This window comes from Eubalaena glacialis, chromosome 6 (genome assembly GCF_028564815.1).
Source record: "Eubalaena glacialis isolate mEubGla1 chromosome 6, mEubGla1.1.hap2.+ XY, whole genome shotgun sequence".
In the NCBI taxonomy this organism is placed as follows: Eukaryota; Metazoa; Chordata; class Mammalia; order Artiodactyla; family Balaenidae; genus Eubalaena; species Eubalaena glacialis.
Window position 1 is genome coordinate 83,328,271 of NC_083721.1, and position 27,306 is coordinate 83,355,576.

Below are 27,306 nucleotides of genomic sequence, written 5' to 3' on the forward strand. Positions count from 1 at the left end.
GTTTGTTTTAAGATTTTTTTTCACTCTGTATAAAATGTTCCCCAAATACTTAGAATTCTAAGGCAAAACCGATTGGACTCTGGTTCTATCGTTTTTCCTTTAAGCAATTCCTCACCACTCTTCCCAGTTCTCCTCCTTTATCATCCCTTGGCACTTGTTGATCCTCTGCTTCATGGCAAATTCTCCTCTCTTGGTCTCTGTGACTTTGGGCTCCCTTGGTACTGAATCACTCTGCTGAGCCTCTCCCACCTCTTAGATCATCTAGATCTACCCTCAGCTCTCTCTTCTTTTTCTTTGGCAGACTCATTCAATCTTGGCTTTAACTATCTCCTCTGTGGATGACTGAAATGTGGCAAAGTCTACTACATGCCCTTTCTTTCCCAGACCTTGCCTTTACCTCCTAAATTAGTTAGGATTAGGCTTGGCTGCTAGTGACAGAAAACTCAAAATAATGATGGATTAAATAAGAAAAAGTTGATGTCTCTCACAGCAGTGTCCTGGAATGGCTGGTATGGCTGCTCCACAATCATCAGTGATCCCAATTCTGTCTATCTTTTGCTCCGCCATCCTCAATAAACAGCTTCCACCTCTTGATCTATAATGGCTGCTCCGAATCTAGCCATCATATCTGCATTCCTGCCAGGAGTAGGGAGGAAAGAAAAAGCAAAAAGCATACCCAATCCTTTGAGGACTATTCCCAAAAGTTGCATGTACCAAATCCGTTTCCATCCCATGGCCAGAAATTAATGCCTCGGGCTGACCTTACTGCTGGGAAATGTAGTCTTTATTTTGGGCAACCATGTATCCAGCTAAAAACCAGATGTTTACTACTTCGAAGAATGTCAGGATGGAGGGATATTTGGGGGTAACTTGCAGCCCCTGCCACATCGCTTAGACTGTTATTTTTAGACAATTTCAGTTTTCTTATATTATGCCAATATGACAAATTGAAAAGACTTTCTTGGGACTTCCCTGGTGACGCAGTGGTTAAGAATCCGCCTGCCAATGCAGGGGACACGGGTTCAATCCCTGGTCCGGGAAGATCCCACATGCTGCGGAGCAACTAGGCCCATGCGCCACAACTACTGAGCCTGCACTCTAGAGCCTGTGAGCCACAACTACTGAGCCCATGCGCCACAACTACTGAAGCCCGCGTGCCTAGAGCCTGTGCTCGGCAACAAGAGAAGCCACCGCAATGAGAACCCCGTGCACCACAACAAAGAGTAGCCCCCGCTCACCACAACTAGAGAAAGCCCACGCTCAGCAACGAAGATCCAACACAGCCAAAAATAAGTAAATAAATAAATAATAAATAAATTTATTTTTAAAAAAAAGACTTTCTTTCCTCTCAGAAGTTCCACGTCACTTTCTTTGTACCTTTATTACAGCACTCATCTTAGTGTGATATTGTGTTTTGTACATTTTGTTCTCCCTAGGATGTTGTAAACCCTCACTGTACATAGGATATGTATATAATATTTTTAAATTGATAGTGCTGATTCTAAGTGGTCAAAGTTACAGCAAAATGTAGGAAAACACTTTTTTTTTTCTAAAGTTTATGTGTTTAATCAGCTCAGTGCTTAATTTACAGTACACACATATATTATTTGTTAGATTAGTGAAAGTTTAATGATAAGTATCTAGGATTTTTATACATCATGTGTTTAATTTTTCATTGTTAGGAAAGGAAAAACAAACCTCTGAGATGGTAGAAATTTGATTCTGACTCATGCTTCATGTAATTTTTTTCCCTTTTAGTCAGACTGTTCTCCGTGGAATAAAAGAGGGTCTGCAGAAAGCTCTAACAGACCATACAGTAAAAGCCATTGTGATTTGTGGAGCAGATGACATCTTCTCTGCAGGTAACCAGTGTCTAACCCTCTCCCACTCTCTCTGAAATCCTGCCACAGACTGAGATCAATGCTGCATTATCTGTCCCTGTGGGTAATACTATAGTGTGGGTAATGAATATGGGAGTTGAACGGGAATGAGAAACATTGTGGAGAAAGAGACAAGAGTCACAGGAGAGACCCAGAGAAGATGCTGACCTTACTCTCTTTTATATTGGATTGGGCCTTTGGAGGACATTTAGTTCCAGGCTTGATGGCTATTATAGCTGCTAGTATACACCTGCTGATACATATCTGCTCTGCATATGTCACCATCCTATGTGAGCTTGGGCAAGTCCCTTAAATCTCCTGAACCTCAATTTCTCTATAAAATAGATACCGTAATATTTATATCTTAACAGGTTTTTGTGAGAGTAAATGAGATAACACATCTGAAAGCCCCTAGAGCAGTGCTTGCATGCAGAACATGTTCGATAAACGTTATTTTTTATTTCACACAGAGTCCTGCAATGGAGTTCATTTTTCTTCTGATAGTCACCCATCTCAGTGACCATGCACTCTTTATTGGGTTATCCTGTGAAGATGCAAAATAGTGACAAAATATGGCAAAAGCATCTGAAATGGTGATTTATTCACTGGTATTTGTGGCACCTTTTCTTCTTTTCCCAAATTATACCCTTTGACAAAAGTCACATGGATATGAAGGCCCATGTATTCTTACTGTAGCCAGAGGAATTTTTTTCTTTTTTCTTCTTCTTCTTCTTTTTTTTTTTTTTTTTTTGGCCAGAGGAATTTAATGTATGTCAGTGGTAACCTGAAAAGAAATAGATGTTGAAATCATAACAATGAATAAATATAAACACATTAATCATTATAATAATTACCATTTAGCTTACCTGCTATGTGCCAGTACCGTGTAGCTTATTTACTTATTAACCATGAAAATAGTAATATTTTTACATACTTTATATTTTAATCCTCAGTAAATCCTACAATTTCCATTTACAGATGAGAAGGCTAAGCCTAAGAGAAATTAAATAATGGGCCAAACATTAACCAGCTATTAAATAGCTTACTCAACTGTTTGAAAACTTAAGGTTGGGAGCCCAAGATGGTGACTCTGAGGCATGGAGTGAGGGATCAGAATTATGAAAAATCAGAACTGATATTTCTTTGTAAAAAAGGAGGTAGGAGAGAATGTAGTTAGAGTTCAGAGGCAGCAAAAATAATTGTCCTGGAAAAGCATTAGGGATTGTCAGACTTGACTTAATGGACTTAGATAGAACAATGTGCCCAGCAATCCGAAAATATGTATTCTTCTCCGATCTGCAACATTTACAAAAGTTGATCAGCTACTGGACTGTGAAAGCTTATCTCAATAAATTTCACTTAGAATGTGTTCTCTGACAACAGTGCAATCAAGCTAGAAATCAATAACAAAAATATAACTAGAGATTCTCATGTGTTTGGAAAATAAATTCATTTCTTAATAACCTTTGAGTCAAAGCAGAAATCATAATGCAATTTAGAAAATATTTTTAACTGACTGATAATAAAAACAATATATAAAACTTGAGGGATACAGTTAAAGCAAAGCTTAGCAGGAAATGTATGGCCTTAAAGGTATATATCAGAAAGGAAAAAACACTGAAACATATTGTGGTAAGCATCTATATTAAGGAACTGACAAAACAAACAGTAAAATAGATCCAAATGAAGTAGAAGGAAGGAAATGATAGAGGGGAAATTACTAAAATAGAATACAAACGTGAATCAAGAGAACAATAATATCAAAAGTTCTTTGAAAATACTAATAAAATTGATAAAGCTTCGGAGAGGCTTATCAAGAAAAAAAAAGAGATGGTACAAACAATACATATAAAGAATGACAAAAGGGATATCACTGAAGATGCTCTAGCCATTAAAAAAGATAATATGAACAAGTAGAAAAACAGAGCTTACAAAATTGACTCAAGAAGAAACAGAAAACCATTAAAGAAATTGAGTCAGTAATCAAAAATCTCACAAAGTAAATTCAAGTCCCAGATGACTTCCTTGGTAACCTCTAACTGAAAAGTCAAGGAAAATATTTTTCTAATTTTACACAAACATTTCAGAGAATAAAAATAAGAGGGAACACTTTGTATATTAGTTTCCTGGGGCTGCCATAACAAGTGAGCACAAACTGGGTGGCTTAAAACAACAGAAGTTTATTCTCTCAGAGTTCCAGAGGCTAAAAGTTCAAAATCAAGATATCTGCAAGGCCATTCTTTCTCCAAAGTCTCTAGGGAAGAATCCTTCCTTGCCTCTTCTAGCTTCTGTGGTTGCTGGCAATCCTTGGCATTCCTTGGCTTGTTGCTGCATTATCCCTATCTCTGCCTCTGTCTTCCTGTGGCTTTCTCCTCTGTGTCCAAATTTCCCTGATCTTATATAGACCCACACTGATCCAGTATGACCTCTGCTTTACCTGATTATATCTGCAAAGACCCTATTTCCAAATAAGATCACATTCACAGGCTCTGGGTGGACACTGTTCTATCCAGTACACTTCCCAACTCATCTTGTGAGGCTAGCATAACCTTGATAACAAAACCTGTCAAGGACTGTATGAAAAAGCAAAATTAAAGGCCAATTTTATTTGTATACCTAGATATAAAACTCTGAAACAGTATATAATAAAACTGAATCTAATGATATATAAAAAGCATGATATATCACTTTCATCCCAGAAATACCAGATTCATTAAACATGAGAAATCAATGTAATTCATCCTATTAAAAGATTAAAGGAGGAAAATCATGTGATTATTTCAAGAGATTCAGAAAAAAACACTTGGTAACGTTTAGCATGCATTAAAGATTAAAATTCTTAGTAAACTAAATATAGAAAGAAAATGTCTTCATCAGGCAAGATGTATCTATTTTTAAAAACCTACAGCAAACATCAAACAAAATGGTAAATTGAATGCTTTCCTTTTCAGAAAGGAATAAGACAAGGCTGGCTGCTATCACCATTTGTATTTGACATTATATTCTAGGCCCTGGCCAGCCTACAAAAAGAAATAAGGTGTAAGGATTGGGAAGGAAGAAACAGAAACATCATTATTCAGAAGACATGAGTATTTGTAAAAAATAAATCTATCAGAAAATTATTAGAATTAATAATAGAATTTAGGAATTTTGCTGGATGTAAAATCAGTATCCAAAAATTAATTGCATTTCTATGTGCCAGAGATAAACAGTTAAAAAGTGAAATCACTATACTCTTGTCTGTGCCTTGGTTTCTATAAAATTGGGATGATCATACTAACCTTTTGCTGCAAGTAGAAGAATGTAGTATAACATTTAAGAATGTGAGCTGTATAGTCAAACTGCCTGAGCTCAAATCCTTATTCGACCAGTTACAGAATCATGTCTGAACTAGTCACTTAACATCTCAAAGCCTTAAACTTAAACCTGTAAAATGGAAATTGTTAATAGACTATTTAACTTAGATGTTAAGTAAATTAAATGAGACAATATATGAAACTACTTAGCCCAGTGCCTGATGTATAGTTTTTAATCCAACAAATGTTAATTGCTTCTGTTACTTGAAAAATTAGTTTAACCTAAAGTTACAGGAATAATAGACGTGACATTCAGACTGAAGTTCATCTTGTTTCTCTAGAACCAAAAGGAATCTAAAAAAATAAAAATAAATAATAACAGTAGAGTGTGAAATATGATGGATTGGTGAGAAAAAAAGCATAATCCCTGGATGGATGCTAGATGAGGAGCAGGTAGCAAAAAAAAAAAAAAAAAAGAAAGGCTGAACATGAAATAATTAATTTAACTTTTTAACTTGTACCAGGCTTAATATTTTCAAAGAACATATAATGCTATAGGGGAAAAGCTCACTACTATGTATAATGTTATGTGAAAAAAGGAAAATATAAAAAATGTCTTTACAGAGTGTTCTCAATATTGTTAAAAATATATATTACAGTAAACATTCATTTAATTGTCACATCAGTCATTTAAGATAGGTATTGAAACAAAATGGTTAAATAACTTACTCAAGGTTGCAAAGCAATTTACATACATGCGTTGGGAAAAAACTAAAAATTCACCAAAATATTACATTGTTATCTCTGTGTGGTGATATTTGGAGTAATATTTTTGTCCTTTATAATTTTGTGTATTTTTCAAAATTTCTATAATGCATATTATTTTTATAATTAGGAAAAGCAGTAAATGTTGTTACTTTTATTGATCACAAAAAAGTCTATCACAGAAATGTAATTCTAAGCTGATTGATTAACATATAACTCACAAATATGTCTGCATTTTACTCTGAGGTTTTATATTGTAATGACTGATGCCCTTAACAAAGATATGGGTCTAAATTGCTGTGAATAGAGTTGGTGAGCAGTATCATGCAAAAAATGGGAATGGCTGACTCAATCTTAGAACCTTTGCTTCCCTTTTCTGAGCTTTCAAATTTTTCTAAAAGTAGAGTTACTACTATCATATGGAAAGACAGATTTTAGATTACAGGACTTCTGATAAAGATTTGAGGATTTTCTCTCATATCTCTCTACATTTTCCAGGCTACTTGTTCCTTTACTGTGTCTGCAACCAAAGGATAAAGTGTTTCATGGGTCCAAAGAGGTCTGAGATTCCTTAAGTGTAATCTGGTAACTTATTGTTCTATAGCAAAGCCCAAGTCTTCCTCAACTCTCTTTTTTCCTTGTCTTTGTGTTCTTAGGTGCTGATATCCGTGGCTTCAGTGCTGATATGACCTTTGACTTGACACTGGGAAGTGTAGTAGATGAAGTACAGAGAAACAAGAAGCCTGTGGTGGCAGCTATCCAAAGGGTGGCTTTAGGAGGGGGACTGGAGCTGGCCCTGGGCTGTCACTATAGGATTGCCCATGCAGAGGTAACAGAGGGGATCCATATGGGATTTGATGTCGGGAGCTTTTCTTTAGAGCAAGCTCTAAGTGTAGTCATAAGCATCAGAGGTGATCATTTTGAATGGTTAGCTGACTGGTTCACAACTCTTAGGTTTTTCTAGCACTGGTGTTCAGCTGTTATGTACGAGTACAGTGTTACTGGTGGTTGAAATGTTGAAATATGTCCATTCTAGTTGATAAAGAGCTACTACCCTGAGCCTGTGACTGTCCCATCACTTCCCCTAACCCTAGCCTTTGGACCTTCCCATGACCCACTAGCTAAAGGGGAACTCCTGTACAGGACCCCCAGGACCTTGCTCTAGTACTATGACCCACGTCAGATTTCACTGAGCCATGCTCATGCAGTATGAGGTATTAAATATTTTGACTATCACCCCGAGTGTACATATTTATTTAAATTTTTGTTTCCTATCTCAAACGTTTCAGTTTTGTGGTCTCATAATATTTAGTACCTAAGAAGACAAGTTCCTATTGGAAACAGCACACAACTAGTAAATCCATTTATTTCTGGAAATAGATTTAATTTGGGTTATTAGACATATAGATTGAGGTTTGTGATATCAGTCTTATAATAGTAATATTTTTATAAGTAATATATTTTTCTAATAATAAAGATAATATTCATCATTGTAATAGACTATAAAATACAGGAAAGTATAAAGATGTAAAACTGAAGTCACCATAAACTCACAGTTCAGAAATAACCACTATTAACATTTTATTTTTTTTCTTCCTTGTCTTTTTCCTGTGTAATTTTTTTTCTTACATTTTTTTTTCTTTGCAATCTTTTTTGTTTTTTTAAAAACTACATTTGGAATTTTATTGTATTTCACTTGTACTCTATTTTTATACTAATACCATATTTAAATTATTGTTAAATATTCTTTATCCATTCTACCAATCTCTACCATTTACATTTAACATAATTACTGATAAGGAAGGACTTTTGCCATTTTGCTATTTGTTTTCTACGTCTTATATTTTTTCATTCCTCAATTCCTCCATTAATGCTTTTGTTTGTATTAAATGGATAAGTTCTAGTACACTTTTAATTCTCTTATTGTTTCTTTCACTGTATATTTTTGAGTTATTTTCTTAGTGGTGGTTGCCCTGGGGATTAACATCTTAATTTCTGACAAGCTAGTTCAGATTAATACCATTTTAATTTCAATAGTATGTAAAAAATTTGCTCCCACATAGTTCTGTTACACACCCCCTTTATGATGTTATTGTCACAAATTATATCATTATACATTGCATGCCCATCAACATAAATATATAATTATTGCTTAATGTAGTGGTCTTTTAAATCAGGTAAGAAAAAAGAGGAATTGCAAACAAAAAATTACATTAATACTGTCTTTTATATTTACCTGTGTAGTTACCCTTTAACAGTGTTCTTTATTCCTTCATGTGGATTTGAGTTACTGTCTAGTGTCTTTTCATTTCATCCTGAAGGATTTCTTGTAGGGCAGATCTGCTAGCAACAAATTCAATTTTTATTTATCTGAAAATATCTTAATTTGCCTTCATTTTTAAAATAAATTTTTATTTATTCATTTATTTATTTTGGGTTGTGTTGGGTCTTCGTTGCTGCATGCGGGCTTTCTCTAGTTGCGGTGAGTGGGGGCTACTCTTCACTGTGGTGCGTGGGCTTCTCATTGCGGTGGCTTCTCTTGTTGTGGAGCATGGACTCTAGGCTCACGGGTGTTAGTAGTTGTGGCTCGCGGGCTCTAGAGTTTAGGCTCAGTAGTTGTGGTGCACGGGCTTAATTGCTCCGTGACATGTGGGATCTTCCTGGACCAGGGCTCGGACCTGTGTCCCCTGCATTGGTAGGCAGATTCTTAACAACTGCACCACCAGGGAAGTCCCAATTTGCCTTCATTTTTAAAGACTAGTTTTGCTGGATGTAGAATTCTTGGTTGACAGTACTTTTCTTTCAGTACTTTGAATGTGTCATCCCACTGGCACTGGTCTCCCTGGTTTCTTTTTTTTTTTTTTAATTAATTAATTACTTTATTTTTGGCTGTGTTGGGTCTTCGTTGCTGGGTGCGGGCTTTTTCTAGTTGTGGTGAGTGGGGTCTACTCTTCCTGCGGTGAGCAGGCTTCTTATTGTGGTGGCTTCTCTTGTTGCAGAGCATGGGCTCTAGGTGCATGGGGTTCAGTAGCTGTGGCATGTGGGCTCAGTAGTCATGGCTAGCAGGCTCTAGAGTGCAGACTCAGTAGTTATGGCGCATGGGCTTTGTTGCTCCGTGGCATGTGGGATCTTCCCGGACCAGGGCTTGAACCTGTGTCCCCTGCATTGACAGGTGGATTCTTAACCACTGTGCCACGAGGGAAGCCCTCTCCATGGTTTCTGATGAGAAATTTGCTGTCAATCTTATTGGAAATATTCCTTAAAAATATCATTTTAAATGGTTGCATAATTTTTCATCTTATAGATTTATCATAATTTATTTAACCATTTCCCTATGTTTTAATTTTTTATAAAACTTATAAATAAAGACACATATCCTAAGTGTTCCTTTTTCTGTGTTCCTCATACCATGACCTTCTGCACACTGAGTGCAGATCTAAGTTATAAGCAATAGTAAGTCAAGGGGTAGGGATGACCACTGGTGGGAAAAATGGTGATCAACTGCTAGGAAAGCCTCAAGTGAGAGAGGCTCAAACATTCCAGGTATTTTGGAGCTGTTGGCATCACGATTTGGGTAAATGGCAGTCTGTATTTAAGTACCCTCCTCCTCCCATCCTTATACCTGGAAAATGACTAACAGAGCTTTGGCCACTTTTAAGACCAAGAGAGGCATGTGATTAAGGTCTCAAGCTCACCCTCTCATCTGGACTGAGGTTGCTGCCTGACTTTCTTCCTTTCTTCCTCCCTTCCTTTCTTTCTTCCTCCCTTCCTTCCTATTTATCTTTCTTTCCTTCTTTCTTTTTCTTTCTTTCTTTCTTTCTTTCTTTCTTTCTTTCTTTCTTTCTTTCTTTCTTTCTTTCTTTCTTTCTTTCTTTCTTTCTTTCTTTCTCTTTTTATAATAGCTTCACTGAGGTATAATTCATATACCATATAATTCACTCATTTAAAGTGTACAGTCCAGCGGTATATTAGTATATTCACAGAGTTATGCAATCATTACCACAGTTGATTTTAGGATATTTCATCACCCTCAAAAGAAACTTCACACCTTTTAGGAGTAACCCATCATTTCCCTCTCCCCCAGTCCTAGCAATTACTAATCTACTTTCTGTCTGTATGGATTTGCCTATTCTAGACACTTCATGTAAATGAAAACATACAATATGTTGTCTTTTGTGTCTGGTTTTTTCCACTTAGCATTATGTTTTCAAGGTTCACCTGTGTTGTAACATGTCATTAGTATTTTATTCCTTTCCATGGCTGAATATTTCTTTTTATGGATATACCACATTTTCTTTATTCATTCATTAATTGATGGACATTTGGATTGTTTCTTCTTTCTTGGATTTATGAACAATGATGCTATGAAAATTTTTGCACAAGTGTTTTTTGTGGGCATGTTTTCATTTCTTTTGGGTATATATTGAGGAGTGGAATTGCTGGGTCGTATGGTAACTCTATGGTTAACCTTTGAGAAACTGCCAAATTGTTTTCCAAAGTGACTGCATCATTTTACATTCCCACCAGCAATATATGAGGGTTTTGTATGCTCCACATACTCTCTAAAACTTGTTATTGTCTGTCTTTTTTATTATAGCCATCATAGTGGGTATGAAATGGTATCTTGTAGTTTTGATTCGCATTTCCCTGATGGCTAATGATATTGAGCATCTTTTCATGTGCTTATTGGCCATTTGTATCTTTTTGGAGTAATGTCTATTCAGATGCTTTGCCCATTTGAATTGGATCATTTGTCTTTTTATTATTGAGTTGTAAAAGTTCTTTATATATTCCACATATATTATTAGCAAATATTTTTTCCCATTCTGTGAGTTGTCTTTTTAATTTCTTGACTGCTTGGCTCTTTCAGGGTTCCATAAAACTGTTTCTGGAGACTATTATTTGTGTTAGCTGAGACAGGTCATAATAGAGTCAGAGAAGAATTGTGTAAGAAGCTGGGGATGTGTTTCAACATGAAGACTTAGGGATGGCACAGCTCTATTTATGCTATTAATTAAAGGAGAGGGTGTGCACTAATTTCCTCTGTAGAAACTCTCACTGAATTCTATGCAGCAATGTTTTTGAGGGTGTGAGAAACCCAGGGGAATGCTTGCCTTGACTCTGAATATATCATCTCATTCTAATGACCTTTATGCCTTCAATCTTCGATAGGCTCAAGTTGGCTTCCCAGAAGTCACACTAGGAATCCTTCCTGGTGCAAGAGGAACCCAGCTTCTCCCCAGACTTATTGGAGTTCCTGCTGCACTTGACTTAATTACGTCAGGTCAGTACTAACCCTGCCAATGGCTGTCTGGTTCAATGTGAGGAACTGGACTAGGATTTAGAAACATTCTGGCTTGACCATTCCCTACCCATGTAATTTTAAGAGGATACTTTAACTTCTTTGATGTCAATTTTCTCATCTTTAAATGTAAAGAATGCCTTTTCTGAGAGCTTCTCAAAAGTTACCATGAAGAGCAAATGTGAGTGCCTTCTAAATGAAAGTGTATACAAAGCCCTAATCACATTTAAGTGTCTACTCATAGACACTGGTTTCACATAGGGTTCATTATATTCAGATCTAATTTAGAAATTATAATATAAACAAGAATTAAAACCAGAATTTCCAAGGAAAGATTTCAAGTTTTAGTTTGGAAATGACTGCATTTTTCATTTCCCAGATGTTAAGATATTAGCTTCAAATAGAAGTTTTCTCTTTCAATAGGGAATGTGAACAATGCAACACTAGAAATCATCTAGAGACCCTGAATTTACCAAATATGATAAGGCATAGAAAGCTATTGCCAGTCGAAGTGAGGTTGGAAGAAAGAACATACATAACTACTCCAAACGGGTAGAACTAATGAGACCTTGGGTCAGACACTTTACCTCTCTGTGCCTTAGTTTCCTCATAAATGTTTATGACAATAGCACCTACCATATGGTGGTGTGGTGAAGATTAGATACCTTAATGCATACAATGTGCTTAGAACAGTCCTAGACATGGTAAAAAGTGTTAGCTATATGTTATTCCCATATCTGACTTTAGTGAAAGAGGAGGATTGAGTAGAAATAAGATGAGGATCTTGGCAATAGACTATATCCCAAAGAATGGGCAATAAAAAGAGCACAATCTTTAGAATCAAAGACCTGAGCTTGAATCCCAGCTGTACCACATATAAACAATATGCCTTGTACAAATTAATTTTTATTCACTCATGTAGCAGCTGTTTAATTTTTTCTCATGTGCTGGGCCCTGTTGTAGGCAATGGGCCTATAGAGGTAAATCAAACCTACAAAAACTCCTGCCCTTATGGAGATCATATACAGAAAACAACAACAATAACAATAATTATCATTATCATATTTCATCAATTCAAAAATGCACAGTGTTTTCCACATCTTTGAAATCAGGATGCCTCTTACATTCATTGTGAGTTGTGGTTTGATTGGCAGTGTTTTTCTTCCCTTGTTTCTGTGGGTCAGGAATTTGGGAACAGCTTAGTTGGGTTCTAGCTCAAGGTTTTTCATGATGTTGCAGTCAAGATACTGACTGTGGCCATAGTCATCTGAAAACTTGACTGGGGCTGGAGGATCTACTTCCAAGATCTACTTCCAAGATGGCGCACTCACATGGATGGCTGCTGCTGACTGTTGGCAGGAGGCTTCATTTCCTCTCCACGTGGACCTCTCCCTAGAGCTGCCTGCATGTCCTCACAGCATGGAAGCTGGCTTCCTCTAGAGTGAGTGATCCAAGAGAGAACAAGGCAAAGACTGCAATGTCTTTTATGACCTAGCTTTGGAGTCACATGCCAGCTTTTCTGAACTATTCTATTGATTATACAAGTCTTCCCCATCCAACTTGGGAGGGGAACTTGAATACCTAGAGATCAAACACATGGCAGGTCACTTGGGAGACCAGCTACCACACTGTATACTCTTCTTAAACTCCATGCCTACCTATTATGTAAGTAGTATACATGGTAGGTTAGATGGAGATCAGTGCTAAGGAGAAAACATAAAGCAGAAAGGGGAAATGTAAAATGATAGGGCTGGGGGTTGGGTAATATTTTAGGTAGGATAGCTGGGAAAGGCTTTCCTACAAAATGAATGTGAGTGAATACCTGAAGGATGGAGGAAGCTTGTTATGCCAATATCTGGAGGAAGATATTCCATGCGGAGAAAATAGCAAATACCAAGCCCTGAGGTAGGGGCATACTTGGAAATTTCCAAGAACAGCAAGAAGGTCAATGAAGCTAGAGTAAGGTGAGTAAGGGGAAGAGTAGTAGGGGGTGAAGTCACATCAGGTAGGGCCTTGAAGATAATAGAGAACTCTTTGGCTTTTCTTCTGAATGAGGTAGAAAGGCATTAGAGTGTTTTGAGCAGAAGACTAACAAACATGCTGTCACTTATGTTTTTTAAAAGATCACTCTGGCTACTGAAAATATATTAATTGGAGGTAAGGCCAGAAATAGGAAGACTGATTAGAAGCCTGCTTTACTAATCCAAGGGAGCCATGACGGGAGGTTAGACCTGAGTGGTAACAATGTAAATGGTGAGACATGGTCAAATCCTGGATATATTTTGAGCCAACAGGATTTTGTGACAGATCAAATGTGAGAGGTGAGGGAAAGGGGAGAGAAAATGATGATTCTAATGGCCTGAGCAGCTGGAAGGATGGCGCCATTACTGAGAAAAGGGAAATTCTGCTGGTAGAGCAGGTTGTAGGGAGGAATCACAAGAGCTTAGTTTTGGACATGTTAAGGTTTGACATCCAACTTGAGGTGTCAGGTAGACAGTTGGATAGACTGGCCTGAAATTTAGAAGGGAGATTGTCTGAACTTCTCTCAGTCTTCATTTTCTCATCAGTAAAACAACCACATAGTTGTGTAAGGAATAATGAAATTACATGACTTGCTTATGGTATAGTACCTGTCACAGAGGAGACATTTTATAAATGGTAACTGTGGTAGGCATAATAATGCCTCTCTCCAAGATGTCCACATCCTAATCCCTAGAACCTGTGAATATATTACCTTACATTCGAAAGGGACCTTGCAGTTGTGATTAAATTAAGGATCTCAAGATGGGAGATTATTCTAGATTGTCTAGGTAGGCCCAATTTATCACAAGCATCCTTGGAAGAGGAAGGCAGGAGGGAGAGAAGATGATACACAGCTGGCTTTGAAGATGGAGGAAGAGAAGAAGAAATGTAGGCAGCCTCTAGAGGCTAGAAAAGCCCAGGAACAGATTCTCTCTCAGAGCCTCTAGAAGGAGACCAATTCTGCTGACTTATTTTAGATTTCTGACTCCTAAACTAAGATAATAAACGTGTGCTGTTTTAAGATGCAATGTTTGTGGTAATCTGTATAGGAAACTAATACAGTAGCCATTAATAATGATGATATTAAGACTCTTGCTTCTGGAAAACATTATTTTTTCTAAGAAGGGATGCTAAAAAATTGTTACTGAAAGTTGAAGATTCCCTACTGGTGTTAATGAAGAAAAATACCAGCTCTATAGGCACTGCCTCCATAGGAAATTAATAAGTAAATAAATTTAGATTAAATTAATAAATAGCTAACCTTTTCTGATCTTCTGAAAACCATAAGAGAGATAATTCTGGAAAGTGGAACAATTTCAACAACCACTGCTTCTCCACAATTCCCTTAAAATGCTACCTGAAAACAACGGAATCTTTAGCAGTAACCACAAAACACACGCTTGGGCACGATGCAGTTCATTCCCTGACGTTCTCTGTCCAATCAAATGATGAAAACTACAGTGCCCTGATGTTCCTTCTGCTGTTATTTTCTAGGTCCCGTCTTTCTTTTTCACTGAACAGCATAGAAAGCCTCTTCTCTATTCTCATAGAGCTTTTTCTCAGCCCCATAGTTACTTTATGATCTTTCCCAGGACAGGGATGCCCTCAGACTCTAGTCTTTGATGAGGTACCTCTTGCCACCCAGGGTACTGGGGAAGAAGTTGCGAATGGCGTCTTTATCCTGCCAGTCTTTCAGATTTAGTTAGGTCCATGTGGGTTTTCTCTATATTCGAACAAGATGTTAAGGGTGAGTTTTAATACCCAGGGCTCCCAGTCAGCAATAATAAATATCAGCAAATATTATTTCATGACTAAGACAAACAGACCAAAAAAAAAAAAAACCTATGAAAATATTCTGTCATTAGAAAAATGAAACATAAATGTGAGTCTGTTGAAACAGATTAAAGGCAACAAATATCTTAGAAAACTCACAATATTCTAAATTAGAAAAGAAAATATTTTATTTATTAAATAAGAACACCCTGTTTAAAATCAAAACATTAGCCAAAATAACTTTTGAAGCAATAAAAAAAAGATGCAATAGAACAGACTACTGAATCAGCAACATAGAGGATAGAGACACGTTTATAGAATTCAGAAGAATTTCTAAAAAAGATACAGAAAATGTAAATGAAGGCAGCAGACATGAGAGGTCTATAATAGAGCCCTCTGCTATGAATAATAAAAGCTCCCAGAGCACAAAGCGAAAAGGGGAGAAGCAATAACCAAAGGAAAAAATAGAAGAATCTCTTCAGATACATAAAAGAATCAGAGATTGTATTTTAGTAAGCACCTCATTTTCCTGGAAAAACTGACGAGATGTCAATGTCTTGTATTTTGATAAAGATTTTAAATTTCCAGGAAATAGACTCCTGCAAGCTTCCAAAGGATAAAAACAAAACACAACAAAAGGTTACTCTTGAAACAGCTAAAATCACTCCAGCCACAAATAAATTCTCAACGTATGGAACATTTGTATACTAAGATGCTATACAGTCTTAAATGTGGTCTAAATCAGGAGTTCTTAAAGTGCGGCCCAGGAACTCCTAGGTGTACCTAAGACCATTCTGTATGGGGGGGGCAGGGGGTGGGGGGGTCCATGAAGTCAGAACTATTTTCATAATAATAAGACATTGGGCTTCCCTGGTGGCGCAGTGGTTGAGAATCTGCCTGCCAATGCAGGGGACACGGGTTCGAGCCCTGGTCTGGGAAGATCTCACATGCCACGGAGCAAATGGGCCCATGAGCCACAACTACTGAGCCTGCGCGTCTGGAGCCTGTGCTCCGCAACAAGAGGCCGTGACAGTGAGAGGCCCGCGCACCGTGATGAAGAGTGGCCCCCGCTTGCCGCAACTAGAGAAAGCCCTCGCACAGAAACGAAGACCCAACACACCCAAAAATAAAATAAATAAATAAATAAAAATTAAAAAAAAAAAAAAAAGTCTATTAATAAGACATTGCTTGCCTTTTCCACTCTCATTCCCTCACAAATATACAGTGGAATTTTCCAGAGGTTATTGTATGACATGTGGTATCAAAACAGATTGAATGCAGAAGCAGGAATGAGAATCCAGCTGTCTTCTATTAAGCCAGACATTAAAGAAATTTGCAAAAATATAAAACAACACTCTTCTCACTAAATTTTTAAAATTTTGAAAATAGAGTTATTTTGCCTAAAAATTTATTTATGTTAATATGTAATATGTTTATCATGGTTATTTTAAAGTAATTTAATAAAGATACATTTTTAAAGTTCTCAGTTATAATTTCTAATATAGTAAATATTAATAGAAATAACCCATATAAACAAAAGCTCTTTGGAGTATTCCATAATTTTTAATAGTGCAAAGGGGTCCCAAGACTAAAAAATTTGAGAACTGCTAATCAATACACTTATTTTTTTTAATAAATTTATTTATTTTATTTTATTTATTTTTGGCTGCGTTGGGTCTTCATTGCTATGTGTGGGATTTTCTCTAGTTGCAGCAAGTGGGGGCTACTCTTAGTTGTGGTGTGTGGGTTTCTCATTGCGGTGGCTTCTCTTGTTGCAGAGCACAGGCTCTAGGCGCACAGGCTCAGTAGTTGTGGCTCACAGGCTCAGTAGTTGTGGCGCAGGGGCTTAGTTGCTCTATGGCATGTGGGATCTTCCCGGACCAGGGCTCGAACCCTTGTTCCCTGCATTGGCAGGCAGATTCTTAACCACTGCACCACCAGGGAAGCCCCAATACACTTATTGTTTGACACAGAAACCACAATACAAAACTGTGCACACATGGTCCAAATTAGAAAATAATGAGTCTATATTATTACTAATATATAATTACTAGTGTAAAATTTATACAGTTACTAATATATAATTTAGACTAAAGTCTAAAATGGCTTTTCCCCCCTTTAAATGGGGAGATGTTATAAATTCTTTAGAGCATGAAAAGGGAGTTAAAAACTAAATTTCTTGTCTTCAATAAATTAGATAAGAAATTGCTTTAATTTACAGTGGTATGATAAGTACACTTTTAAGAATGTGAACTATTTTAAGTACCTAATGCAGAATTCATAAGAGGATGCTTACAATCAACCCAACATACTACAGAAATTCAAAGCACATGAAAGGGTTCATTCTGCAAAAGACAAAATAGAAAGGAAGCAAAGCAGCATAAAATATAGGGGGAAATCATAATAGTGTGAAATGAGTCTGTAAATTCTAAGGTTTATAGAAATTAAAGCATGGGGGGGAATATTGAGGAATTGTGTGTTCCTGCTTTCAGTATTAAGCCTGAAAGGCAAGAATATCTTGGAGGAAATCAGGAAGGAATCTGGCTTCTTTGACAAAAAGAAATAAAGTGAACTAGGATTTGCCTTTTTCAAAGCACTGCTGCTTATAGAAATATCACTATTTTTAACATGATGAAGAGAAGAGGTAAAAATAGTAAGAATATGATAGATTTTGATTTGCATAGAGAAGGTCACAGTGAATTAGAAGAAAGCTAACATTAGAATCATACACCTATCTTTTTATTTTATTTTTTAACATCTTTGTTGGACACCTATCTTTTTAAGTAGTCTGTACAATTTTAGGGGGACTTTAAAATGGCATCTGGAAAGGGTTCCATGTAGAAATTTTTTTCTAAAGCTTGGAAAAGAAGCCACAAAGAAAATTGGAAAAAATTGAGATTACCTGGCTTGGAGAAGTCTCGACTTCAGTTGCCCTACTCTCTTTATAGTAGATCTAGGCAGGGCTTTTATTAGATTGGACAGTGGTTATTGTCTACACTCAGAGCAACACCAGAAAGAACAAGTTTAAATCTCAGCATGAGGATTTGGGTTGGATATACAGAGCTGTGTCTTCAGGTCCTTGAAACAGAATAAAAGTACCCGAAATCTCATTGACTCCATAAGAACAGTAGTGGTCCTTCCAACTTTTGTGAAATCCAGGTCAGAAGAAAACATTACAGCTAAAGGAATTTTCAGTTCATCCTGTGGACATCTCAGTTTTCCCCTGCTCAGTTGCCCCAAAGATCCTTTTAGTACCCAGGTTTTCATATTCCATTCCGTGTCCCTTTGGGCCCCTTAACCTAGAGAGTCTGATTCACTCACCCCTCACTCAAGGGATTTTGTACAGAGGAGACTTCACCCTTGAAGCCACTTGCCCATCCCCCCACTGCCCTCCTCACCCCAGGCGGACATCTGGAAGCCTGTTTTCAAAGGCATTTCCAGAAAACTGCCCAAATATTGCTGTTACAGAGTGACCCCTGCCCAAAATCATTGAATTGTCTATCTGATCAAGAAAAGCCATTGGTAGCTCTCCGAAGCACTAATAAGAACTGGGAATGGAGGGTTTGTCTCAGAGATGGCATCCACCAACACTCTGTAAGAGCAGCAAAGACCATGGAGTTGTTGCCAGCAAGACTGACTTCGTGATTGCTCTTCAGAAGCCCAGATGGTGCTGGTAAACAAGCAAGCAATGTGTCGCTGTCTCTCTCCTGACCATGTGGTGAGGGAAGCTTATATCCCTTAACCTCCTGCTTCAGAGTGTGCAGATCAAATTACGTATTTATGCCTGCTGGAGAACGTGGGAGTAATGCAAACCCTCCTCAAACTTCTGTAACCTCCTAGAGCTTCCAGTCTATACCAGAGGCTGCCAGTGTCACTAGTGGATGGTAGATGCTCCTGGCACCACCACCACCAGACACTAGATGTCACCACCTGTGAAGTGAGATTTACACTGCTGCTGTTCCTTAGTGTTACTCACTCCAGCTAAAAACCCTCAATTGAGCACTCAGTTTGCCAAGCTTGGGACCATGGGACACACCCTAGTGCCAGGTCTGAAGGAACAATTGTCTGATCATCTCTGTTTCTTTTTTAGCTTCCTTTTTAGCTCCAAAGCTCACGCATTAGCAATTCCACAAACTAAGGGAGGGTCGAGATGCTGGGTAGCCAAAAAATGGCGGAGGTCCACCCCACTTTTCCTGTGAAATTTTGATTATAACTTATGTGATATCAACTTAATAATTCTTTTCCCCTGTCTATCCAACTATATTTGTGTTTGAGGACTCAGTTCGTAATCAATGGCAGCCCTTGGTGTATGCTAGTATAAGAACAGATAGTACTGTTATTGCTGTGCTGCTACTACCTCTGTTATTTTTTATCTCTATTATTATCAAACAATCAATCCTCATTATTATATAGAGATTTATAGTTCATAAAGTGCTTCTAATAGAGATTTATAGAATAGAAAGAAAATGTATTATTTTCACTTAATTCTCAGAATTACCAAGGTAAGCATAATTATTTCCATTTACCAACGAAGAAATTGTGGTCCTAGTACAGTTCACACAAATAGTGCAAGGTAGAGCTGGAACTTGAATCCAAATTTTCTGATTACCTCTGCAGTAATCTTTCCACTGTAACAGTCAGCGTGGTGCTTGTTTATTTAGTAACAGATGTTTATACCCAGGACAAGTGAATTTTCCTACTAGAGAGAGTGATGCTTTTGGTTTAATCTCACATTGTTCTTTGATTTGTTTTATTTTGTTTTCTTTTAGGAAGACATATTTCGGCAAATGAAGCTCTTAAGCTGGGTATTCTAGATAAAATTGTGAACTCAGATCCGGTTGAAGAAGCAATCAAATTTGCCCAGAGAGTTGCAGGTAAAGAAGATAATAATAAAACTAGCACAAATTGGAAACAAGTTAAATGTCCATCTTAGTAAGGAACTCCTTAAATATTTTATGGTACATCCAAATAGAATATGATACAGTTTTTTTTTTATTGGAGTATAATTACTTGACAATGTTGTGTTAGTTTCTGCTGTACAATGAAGTGAATCAGCTATATGTATACCTATAGCTCCTCCCTCTTGAACCTCCCTCCCTGCCCCCCACCACCCCACCCATCTAGGTCATCACGGAGCACCTAGCTGAGCTTCCTGTGCTTTATAGCATGTTCCCACTAGCTATCTATTTTATGCATGGTAGTGTATATATGTCAATCCTAATCTCCCAATACATCCCACCCTCTCCTTCCCTCTCTGTGTCCACATGTCCATTCTCTACATCTATGTCTCTATTCCTGCCCTGCAAATAGGTTCATCTGTACTATTTTTCTAGATTCCACATATATGCGTTAGTATACGATATTTGTTTTTCTCTTTCTGGCTTACTTCACTCTGTATGACAAGACTCCACATCTCTACAAATGACCCAGTTTTGTTCCTTTTTATGGCTGAGTAATATTCCATTGTATATGTGTACCACATCTTCTTTATCCATTCATCTGTCGTTGGACATTTAGGTTGTTTCCATGTCCTGGCTATTGTAAATAGTGCTGCAATGAACATTGGGTTACATGTGTCCTTCTGAATTATGGTTTTCTCAGGGTATATGTCCAGGAGTGGGATTGCTGGGTCATATGGTAGTTCTATTTTTAGTTTTTTAAGGCACCTCCATACTGGAGGTTGATACAGTGGCTGTATCAATTTACATTCCCACCAAGAGTGCAAAAGGGTTCCCTTTTCTCCACACCCTCTCCAGCATTTATTGTTTGTAGATTTTTTGATGATGGCCACTCTGACTGGTGTGAGGTGATACCTCACTGTAGTTTTGATTTGCATTTCTCTAATAATTAGTGATGTTGAGCATCTTTTCATGTGCCTCTTGGCCATCTGCATGTCTTCTTTAGTGAAATGTCTATTTAGGTCTTCTGCCCATTTTTTAATCGGGTCGTTATTTTGATATTGAGTTCCATGACCTATTTGTATATTTTGGAGATTAATCCTTTGTCCATTGCTTCATTTGCAAATACAGTTTTAAAATGAATGAGAAACTCTATGTATTGACATGGTATGAATGCCATGATGTATTGTATGGTTAAATGAAAAAAGCATCATTGTGTACAGTGGTTCAACATTTGTGTAACAAGAAAGGGGGGATGGGATTGAATGTTTATATGGGGAGAGTGTATATATGTAACTGTCTCTGTATAGGATACTTCTGTAACGATTCACAAGAGAGGATTGATGGTTGCCTCTGGGAATGGGGCTGACCAGCCAGCAGAAGCAGTTAAAAGCAGACATCCCTTTTTATTCTTCTGTACCTTTTGAATTTTTACTGAATGAGTGTATCTTCTATTAAGAAACATAACTAAAATTTAAGAAAAACCAAGCAAACAAACATTTCAGCCATTAGAAGACAGGCTCTATAATTTACCACAATGAAGCCATGGTTCTGTCTCAGTGAGCTATGTTTTCTCTCTCTCACTGGTTTCTCACTTTATGGATTCATGACATTCCTTTAAGAGTTCTTTGGAGTGGCATTCCTAGATTTCTTTTTCTTTCTTTTTTTTAAAAAATGTTTCTTTTCAATTTATGGAGGTTGGCAGCAAGATGGAGAGGGTTAAAGAGCATCAGAAAAAATAATTGGGAGGAATGTTGGGCTCTAGGCAAAGTGTTCATCTCCCTCGGTTGGTGGTAGGTCATGGCTAGGTGTCATTCAAAGGCTTCTTTTGAGAAAGTCATTCTTTTGTCCACCCTGGCAGGGACCAAACACTTCCCTGAAATAATCTTTCTTTTTGTGGCTCTAACCAGTTACTGTTCCATTTCAATAGCAAAAGCTTGAACTGGAAAGGCCAGGAACTGTAAGGAGAAAATACTGGTGACTCTAAAGAGAGTTAGCAAGGCTTTGCCCAAAAGGGAATGAGTTTCCTGCTGTCTTTCTCTGCTTTCCAGATAATCTTCACCACAGTTTCATCACTGGTTTCATTGTGCCTCCTGGAAGCACTTATTGTTTTGTTGGAAGTCATTTGGCCTACAGCAAAGGCTATTTGCATTTGTAGGTCCCTAAATGGTTTTTGGTTTGGGGCTTAAGAGAGACCCATGTCTATCATTTACACCTGTAGTTTTAGTTTGTAAAGGCCCTGATTTTGACAGGAGTTCTTTTCTTTGACTGATTTCCAGAGATTCAGATTTGAGAGTTAAGTTACTTCAAGAGATAGATGAGCATCATGGTCTGGTACATTTATAAAATGATCTGTTTTAATTACTAAAATTTATTTAGTTTTAAAAATTAATTTTACATTAAAATTTTAAATACTAAATTGTTATTTTTTTAAATTTATAAAATGGTCTACTCAATCTCAGTAATATTACAGTTTGTCCACTTGGTGGCATCCAAATATTGAGGAGGAATCATTTGCTTTAAAATTTGGTAATTTACCTGTTAACAATAGGAGAATGGTTCTGGGCTTTGGACAATTATGTATAACTATTTTAAATTATAATCATGAAAACTTTGTAGAAATGTAAAATTGTGATATAAAAATGTCTAAGTACAAATTTACATATAGTCTATACTTATAGCTACATAGAATATTATGAATACAGACAAAAACTTTTTGTTGTTGTTTTTTAAACATCTTTATTGGAGTATAATTGCTTTACAATGGTGTGTTAGTTTCTGCTTTATAACAAAGTGAATCAGTTATACATATACATATGTCCCCATATCTCTTCCCTCTTGCGTCTCCCTCCCTCCCACCCTCCCTATCCCACCCCTCTAGGTGGTCACAAAGCACCGAGCTGATCTCCCTGTGCTATGCGGCTGCTTCCCACTAGCTATCTTTTCCGTTTGGTAGTGTATATATGTCCATGCCACTCTCTCACTTTGTCCCAGCTTACCCTCTCCCCTCCCCACATCCTCAAGTCCATTCTCTAGTAGGTCTGTGACAGACAAAAATGTAAAGAAAATACACAAAAATGAAAATAAGTTGTTTTCCCCCCAGAATTTCTTAAATGATTTTTGCTTTTGTTTTGATTTTTCCAGCTTGAGGTATAATTTACACACAATAAAATTCACCCATTTTAAATGAAGAAGTCGATGAATTTCTGTAATCATTTGCAGTTGTATAACCACTGCCACAATCAAGATATAGTTCTATCACCCTAAATAGTATTGTCATGCCTCTTTCCAGTAGATTCCCTCCCCTGCCCTTGGCCGCAGACAACCACTGGCCTGTTTTCTGTTACTATAGTTTTGTTTTTTAGAATTTCGTATAGCATGTAGTCTTTTGTGTCTGGCTTCTCTCATTTAGCATGTTTTTGAGGTTCATGATGTTCTTTCATGTATTAATTTTTTATTCTTTTTTTGTTACTGAATAATAATCCATAGTATGGATATACCACAATATGTTTATTCATTTATCAGTTGATGAACATTTAGGTTGTTTTCACTTTGGGTGTACACAAGTCTTTGCAGACATTATATTTCCCTTTCTCCTGAGTAAATACCTAAGAGTAGTATTGCTGGATCATATAGTAAATATATGCTTAATTCTTAAATGCTTTTTAAACTTGGTGATTAATATAAAACCATTTATGATTTGAAAGACACTAATTTTTGCCAAGCAAATTAATGAAGATAGAAAAAATAATATGCTCAGATTGAATTTAAAGAAGCACTTATTAAATAGCTTGTAGTATATCCTGCCTGTCTAGACGGCAATTGGGCAATCATGTATTGAAGCTTATTCTTACGTTTTGACTTATTATGTCTATTCTCAGGCGTTTATCACAGAGAAATGATCACAGAAGTACACAAAGATTTGTATACAGTGATACTCACTGAAACTTTATTTATCATTTAAAATGTTGGAAACAACTCAAATATCTAATTCTAAGGGATTAATTGCATAAAAGATGATAGATCTCAGTGAAGCAACCCCATTCAGCCATTAAAAATTCCATTTTTAAAGGAAATTGAAGAGCTTGGAAAAATGCTTACATGTAATATTAAGTAGAAAAAACAACCAGATAGGAAGTTGCACAAATGTGTGTGTGTGTTCATATGCATATTTACATACAGAAAAAAAACTACAAGGAGATATAACAGATTTTTAACAGTGGTTGTATTTGGATGGTAGGTAGTGAAGACCTTTGTTGTTTTTTTTTTAATGTTTATCTTTTCCTATTATCTGAGTCATTAAATTTACCCAAAGGAAAAAGGGATGCCTGGCCAGTGTGGAAGGGGTACAGTCTAGTAGAGAAATAGGTTTAGGATTGGATGTCAGGAGGCCTGGATTATAATTTTAACCTATAGCTATACGGACCCTAACAAATCAGCTTTGGGGGCTTTATTTTCTTCATCAATGAAAGGAAAAGTTTCAACAAAATGAGTTGGTTTCAAACCATGTTCTGAGACCCTATGGGCTCCAGTTTTTTGTCTTGCTACAACCTGGGCAGCTCTACTGTGTCTCTTTTGAGGTTTAGGGTTTAGAATCCCAAGGAAAACTCTGGTACTTTTACTTAAAAAAAAAAATGAGTTCCACTGTTTAGAATCCTATGATTTCTTGGTGCTGCTCTGTAATAGATAAACGCTAGAGATACAAGGTAGAGAAATAGGGCAGATCAATGACGGACTAGCTCAGAGAATGTTATCTACATTTACACTTATTATCTTACAAAATGTGTAGTTTAGCTAGGCTTACTTATTTTGCATTTCATTTTCATTTGAGGTCTTGTGCTTTTCCTTTCTTTTTTTCCTTTGTTTGCTTTTAAATATAGCTATTAGACTGTGGTTATTTGGCAGAACAAAATTGATGGATTGATTTGAAGGACAGCCTTCACAAAAATCTATTATAAAAATGTATATTTATGTTTTATAATAGATATTTATTATAAATATATGACATAAATAGTACAGATATTTATTATAAATATATGATATAAATAGTACAGATATTTATTATAAATATATTATAAATATGAATGTATAAATATAATATAAAATATTTTTTATTAAAATATATTGATGTTAAATATATGTGCATTTACAAATTTATAGTTATGTGAAGCTAGTGCAATTGTCTTGATCTAGAGGAATGGTTCTCAAACGTCACTGTGCATCAGAATCACTTGGAGGGTCTGTAAATCTAAAACATAGATTATAGGACCCCACTCATTACTTTCTGAATCAGTACATCTGGGATGGGGCCCAATTTGCATTTCTAACAAGTTCCTAGGCGATGTTGATGCTGTATTCTGGGGACCACACTTTGAGAACCACTGATGTACAGAGAACAAGGGTGAGAATGGAGATAACTTTTCCTAGTTTTGACTTTTTACATGCAAACACTACTTGCTGTCTTAAAGATATTAGTAAATCAGTTCTGCCTGGTTAAAAAACATACATGTATGGTTGCACACCTTGTGATTATACTAAAAACTCCTGAATTAACAAACTTTAAAATGGTGACTTTTATTGATGTGATTGATATCTCAATTTTAAAAGTACCTGTAAAATTTTTGAGTTCTCTTTTTCCATTTGTAAAAATATTCCATTAATTCAGCCTATTCTCACTCCCCATCGCTACCCCCACCCCCACTAGTGAAATGTTGACTTAAAAAAATAACAAAAGGAAAAGATTAAGAACACTTATTTAGTTTCCACATCCAATAAAGAAGTTGAGAAGGAAGGAAATTTCCAATGGTCAATGTTGCAATCAGCAGTTTTGGAGCCAGTTATGGGTGGGAGGGGATTGTAGGAGGTTAACATATATATCTAAAAATGTGATTTGGGAAGTAGCTGCAAATTTCTCTACAAACTTAACACGCATCCTGGAGAGTTGACTGTGGAAGTTAATTAGCTTCATGTATCTTAATGCTTTTGTTACATGAAGCCTCTTAGACTGCTGCAGTGCAATGGATTTAGCAGAGCAATTCAAAATCACTTGGCCAAACCAGATTGCTTTGGCTAAACTGGGGAGGGGAGGGTCCTGTAAAACGCTATTTATTTGCATTTGGCCAGCAGCCTGCTTGTTCCCAAACTGAGTAAGAACTCCTTGTTCCCACGTGCATGATTCTGGCATGAAGCTGAAAATGTGTACTGTTAGTCAAAGATGGGCACAGGGGACATCCAAGTGGGAGCCTCAACTCAGGAACCCAGTGCTCTGTTTTTGTCCCTGTAATGAACTCTGGTCCTGTTACTATGACTGCACTGGGCTGTGTTAGCCATTTTTAGTGATTCTTATTCTGCCCAAAGACCTTGATCTGTTTAGATTTTGTGGCTTAAAACAAAATCTTACTGGTTTCATCTGTCTTTCTCTTCATTTTATCTTTTGCACTTCGTAATTTATTTTTACTGTCTGTGAACATTTATATAAACATGTTTCACAAGAGCAGAGTGACACTGCCATACCTAGGAAGCCTGAGCACACGTCTAAACTGGGCTTCTTTTTTACGTACCCCAGTTCTTTAGGGACCCCCCTCAAGCCTGGAAAAATGCAGTTGTTCTTTTTGTCCTTTGCAGCCCTTCTATGAGAGAGAGAGCTTATTGTTTATGAGAGTTAGAGAAAAGAGAGTCCTTTATGTCTTAGGAAACCATTTCTGTAAACTGCACATTATGTCTCTCTTTATCCTAGGCAGAGAAAATCTCTTCCTGTTAGTTTACTAGAAAGGAAAGAGGGAAAATAATCACCTCCTTTTCTTCCTTTGGGCATGTGAGTCCCTTATTTTTTTAATTAAAACTTCTGCCTTAGAAAACTTCAAAGAATTAAGAAAAAATGTGAATGGGTCAGGGAAAGAATTCAATTATAAGCATATTTGAATCATTAATTAGTTCTTCACTTTCCCATGTTCCTGGCAGCTAATGCTGGTGCTGACCTGCTCACACTTGCCTCTCTTATTATGTAGTTACAGCTGAGTGACTTTAAAACTACCAAGACTCTAAAACTACCAGCTGTATAAGAAATACATTTTGAAAACATCATACCTGTAGACCCAAAGTGGAAATTCTGAATATATTTTGTAGTAATAAAATGAAGTTTTAAGATAATAGCATCCTTCAGTTACAGCCACAGAACAAAAGGAATAGGAAATTGACAGGGAAAAACCTTCTAATGGTTGTGCCCTGATCCAACACTCTCCAGTGGATGTGCTTTGTGTGGCCCTAGGCTGGTCGGGACAAGTGCTCTGGGGGGCTCCCAAAATGCGCATCTGTAGTCTCAGAGGTTCTGAGTATCCCCAGAATACTAGGAATATGCCAATTGGCTAAAA

At 36.8% G+C, this 27,306-nt stretch overlaps 1 protein-coding gene across 2 annotated transcripts in view; it reads left to right on the forward strand.

Moving 5' to 3' along the window:
* Positions 1-27,306, forward strand: part of EHHADH (enoyl-CoA hydratase and 3-hydroxyacyl CoA dehydrogenase) — a 49,755-nt gene that overhangs the window by 3,023 nt on the left and 19,426 nt on the right. The window contains exons 2-6 of one of the 2 annotated variants that reach the window (XM_061194390.1): positions 985-1,293; positions 1,759-1,862; positions 6,598-6,770; positions 11,114-11,225; positions 19,808-19,912. In XM_061194390.1, coding sequence (XP_061050373.1) covers positions 1,196-1,293; positions 1,759-1,862; positions 6,598-6,770; positions 11,114-11,225; positions 19,808-19,912 — 592 coding nt within the window. In that variant the 5' untranslated portion in view covers positions 985-1,195. The remainder of the gene's footprint in view (positions 1-984; positions 1,294-1,758; positions 1,863-6,597; positions 6,771-11,113; positions 11,226-19,807; positions 19,913-27,306) is intronic. The other variant, XM_061194391.1, reaches the window with a different exon arrangement.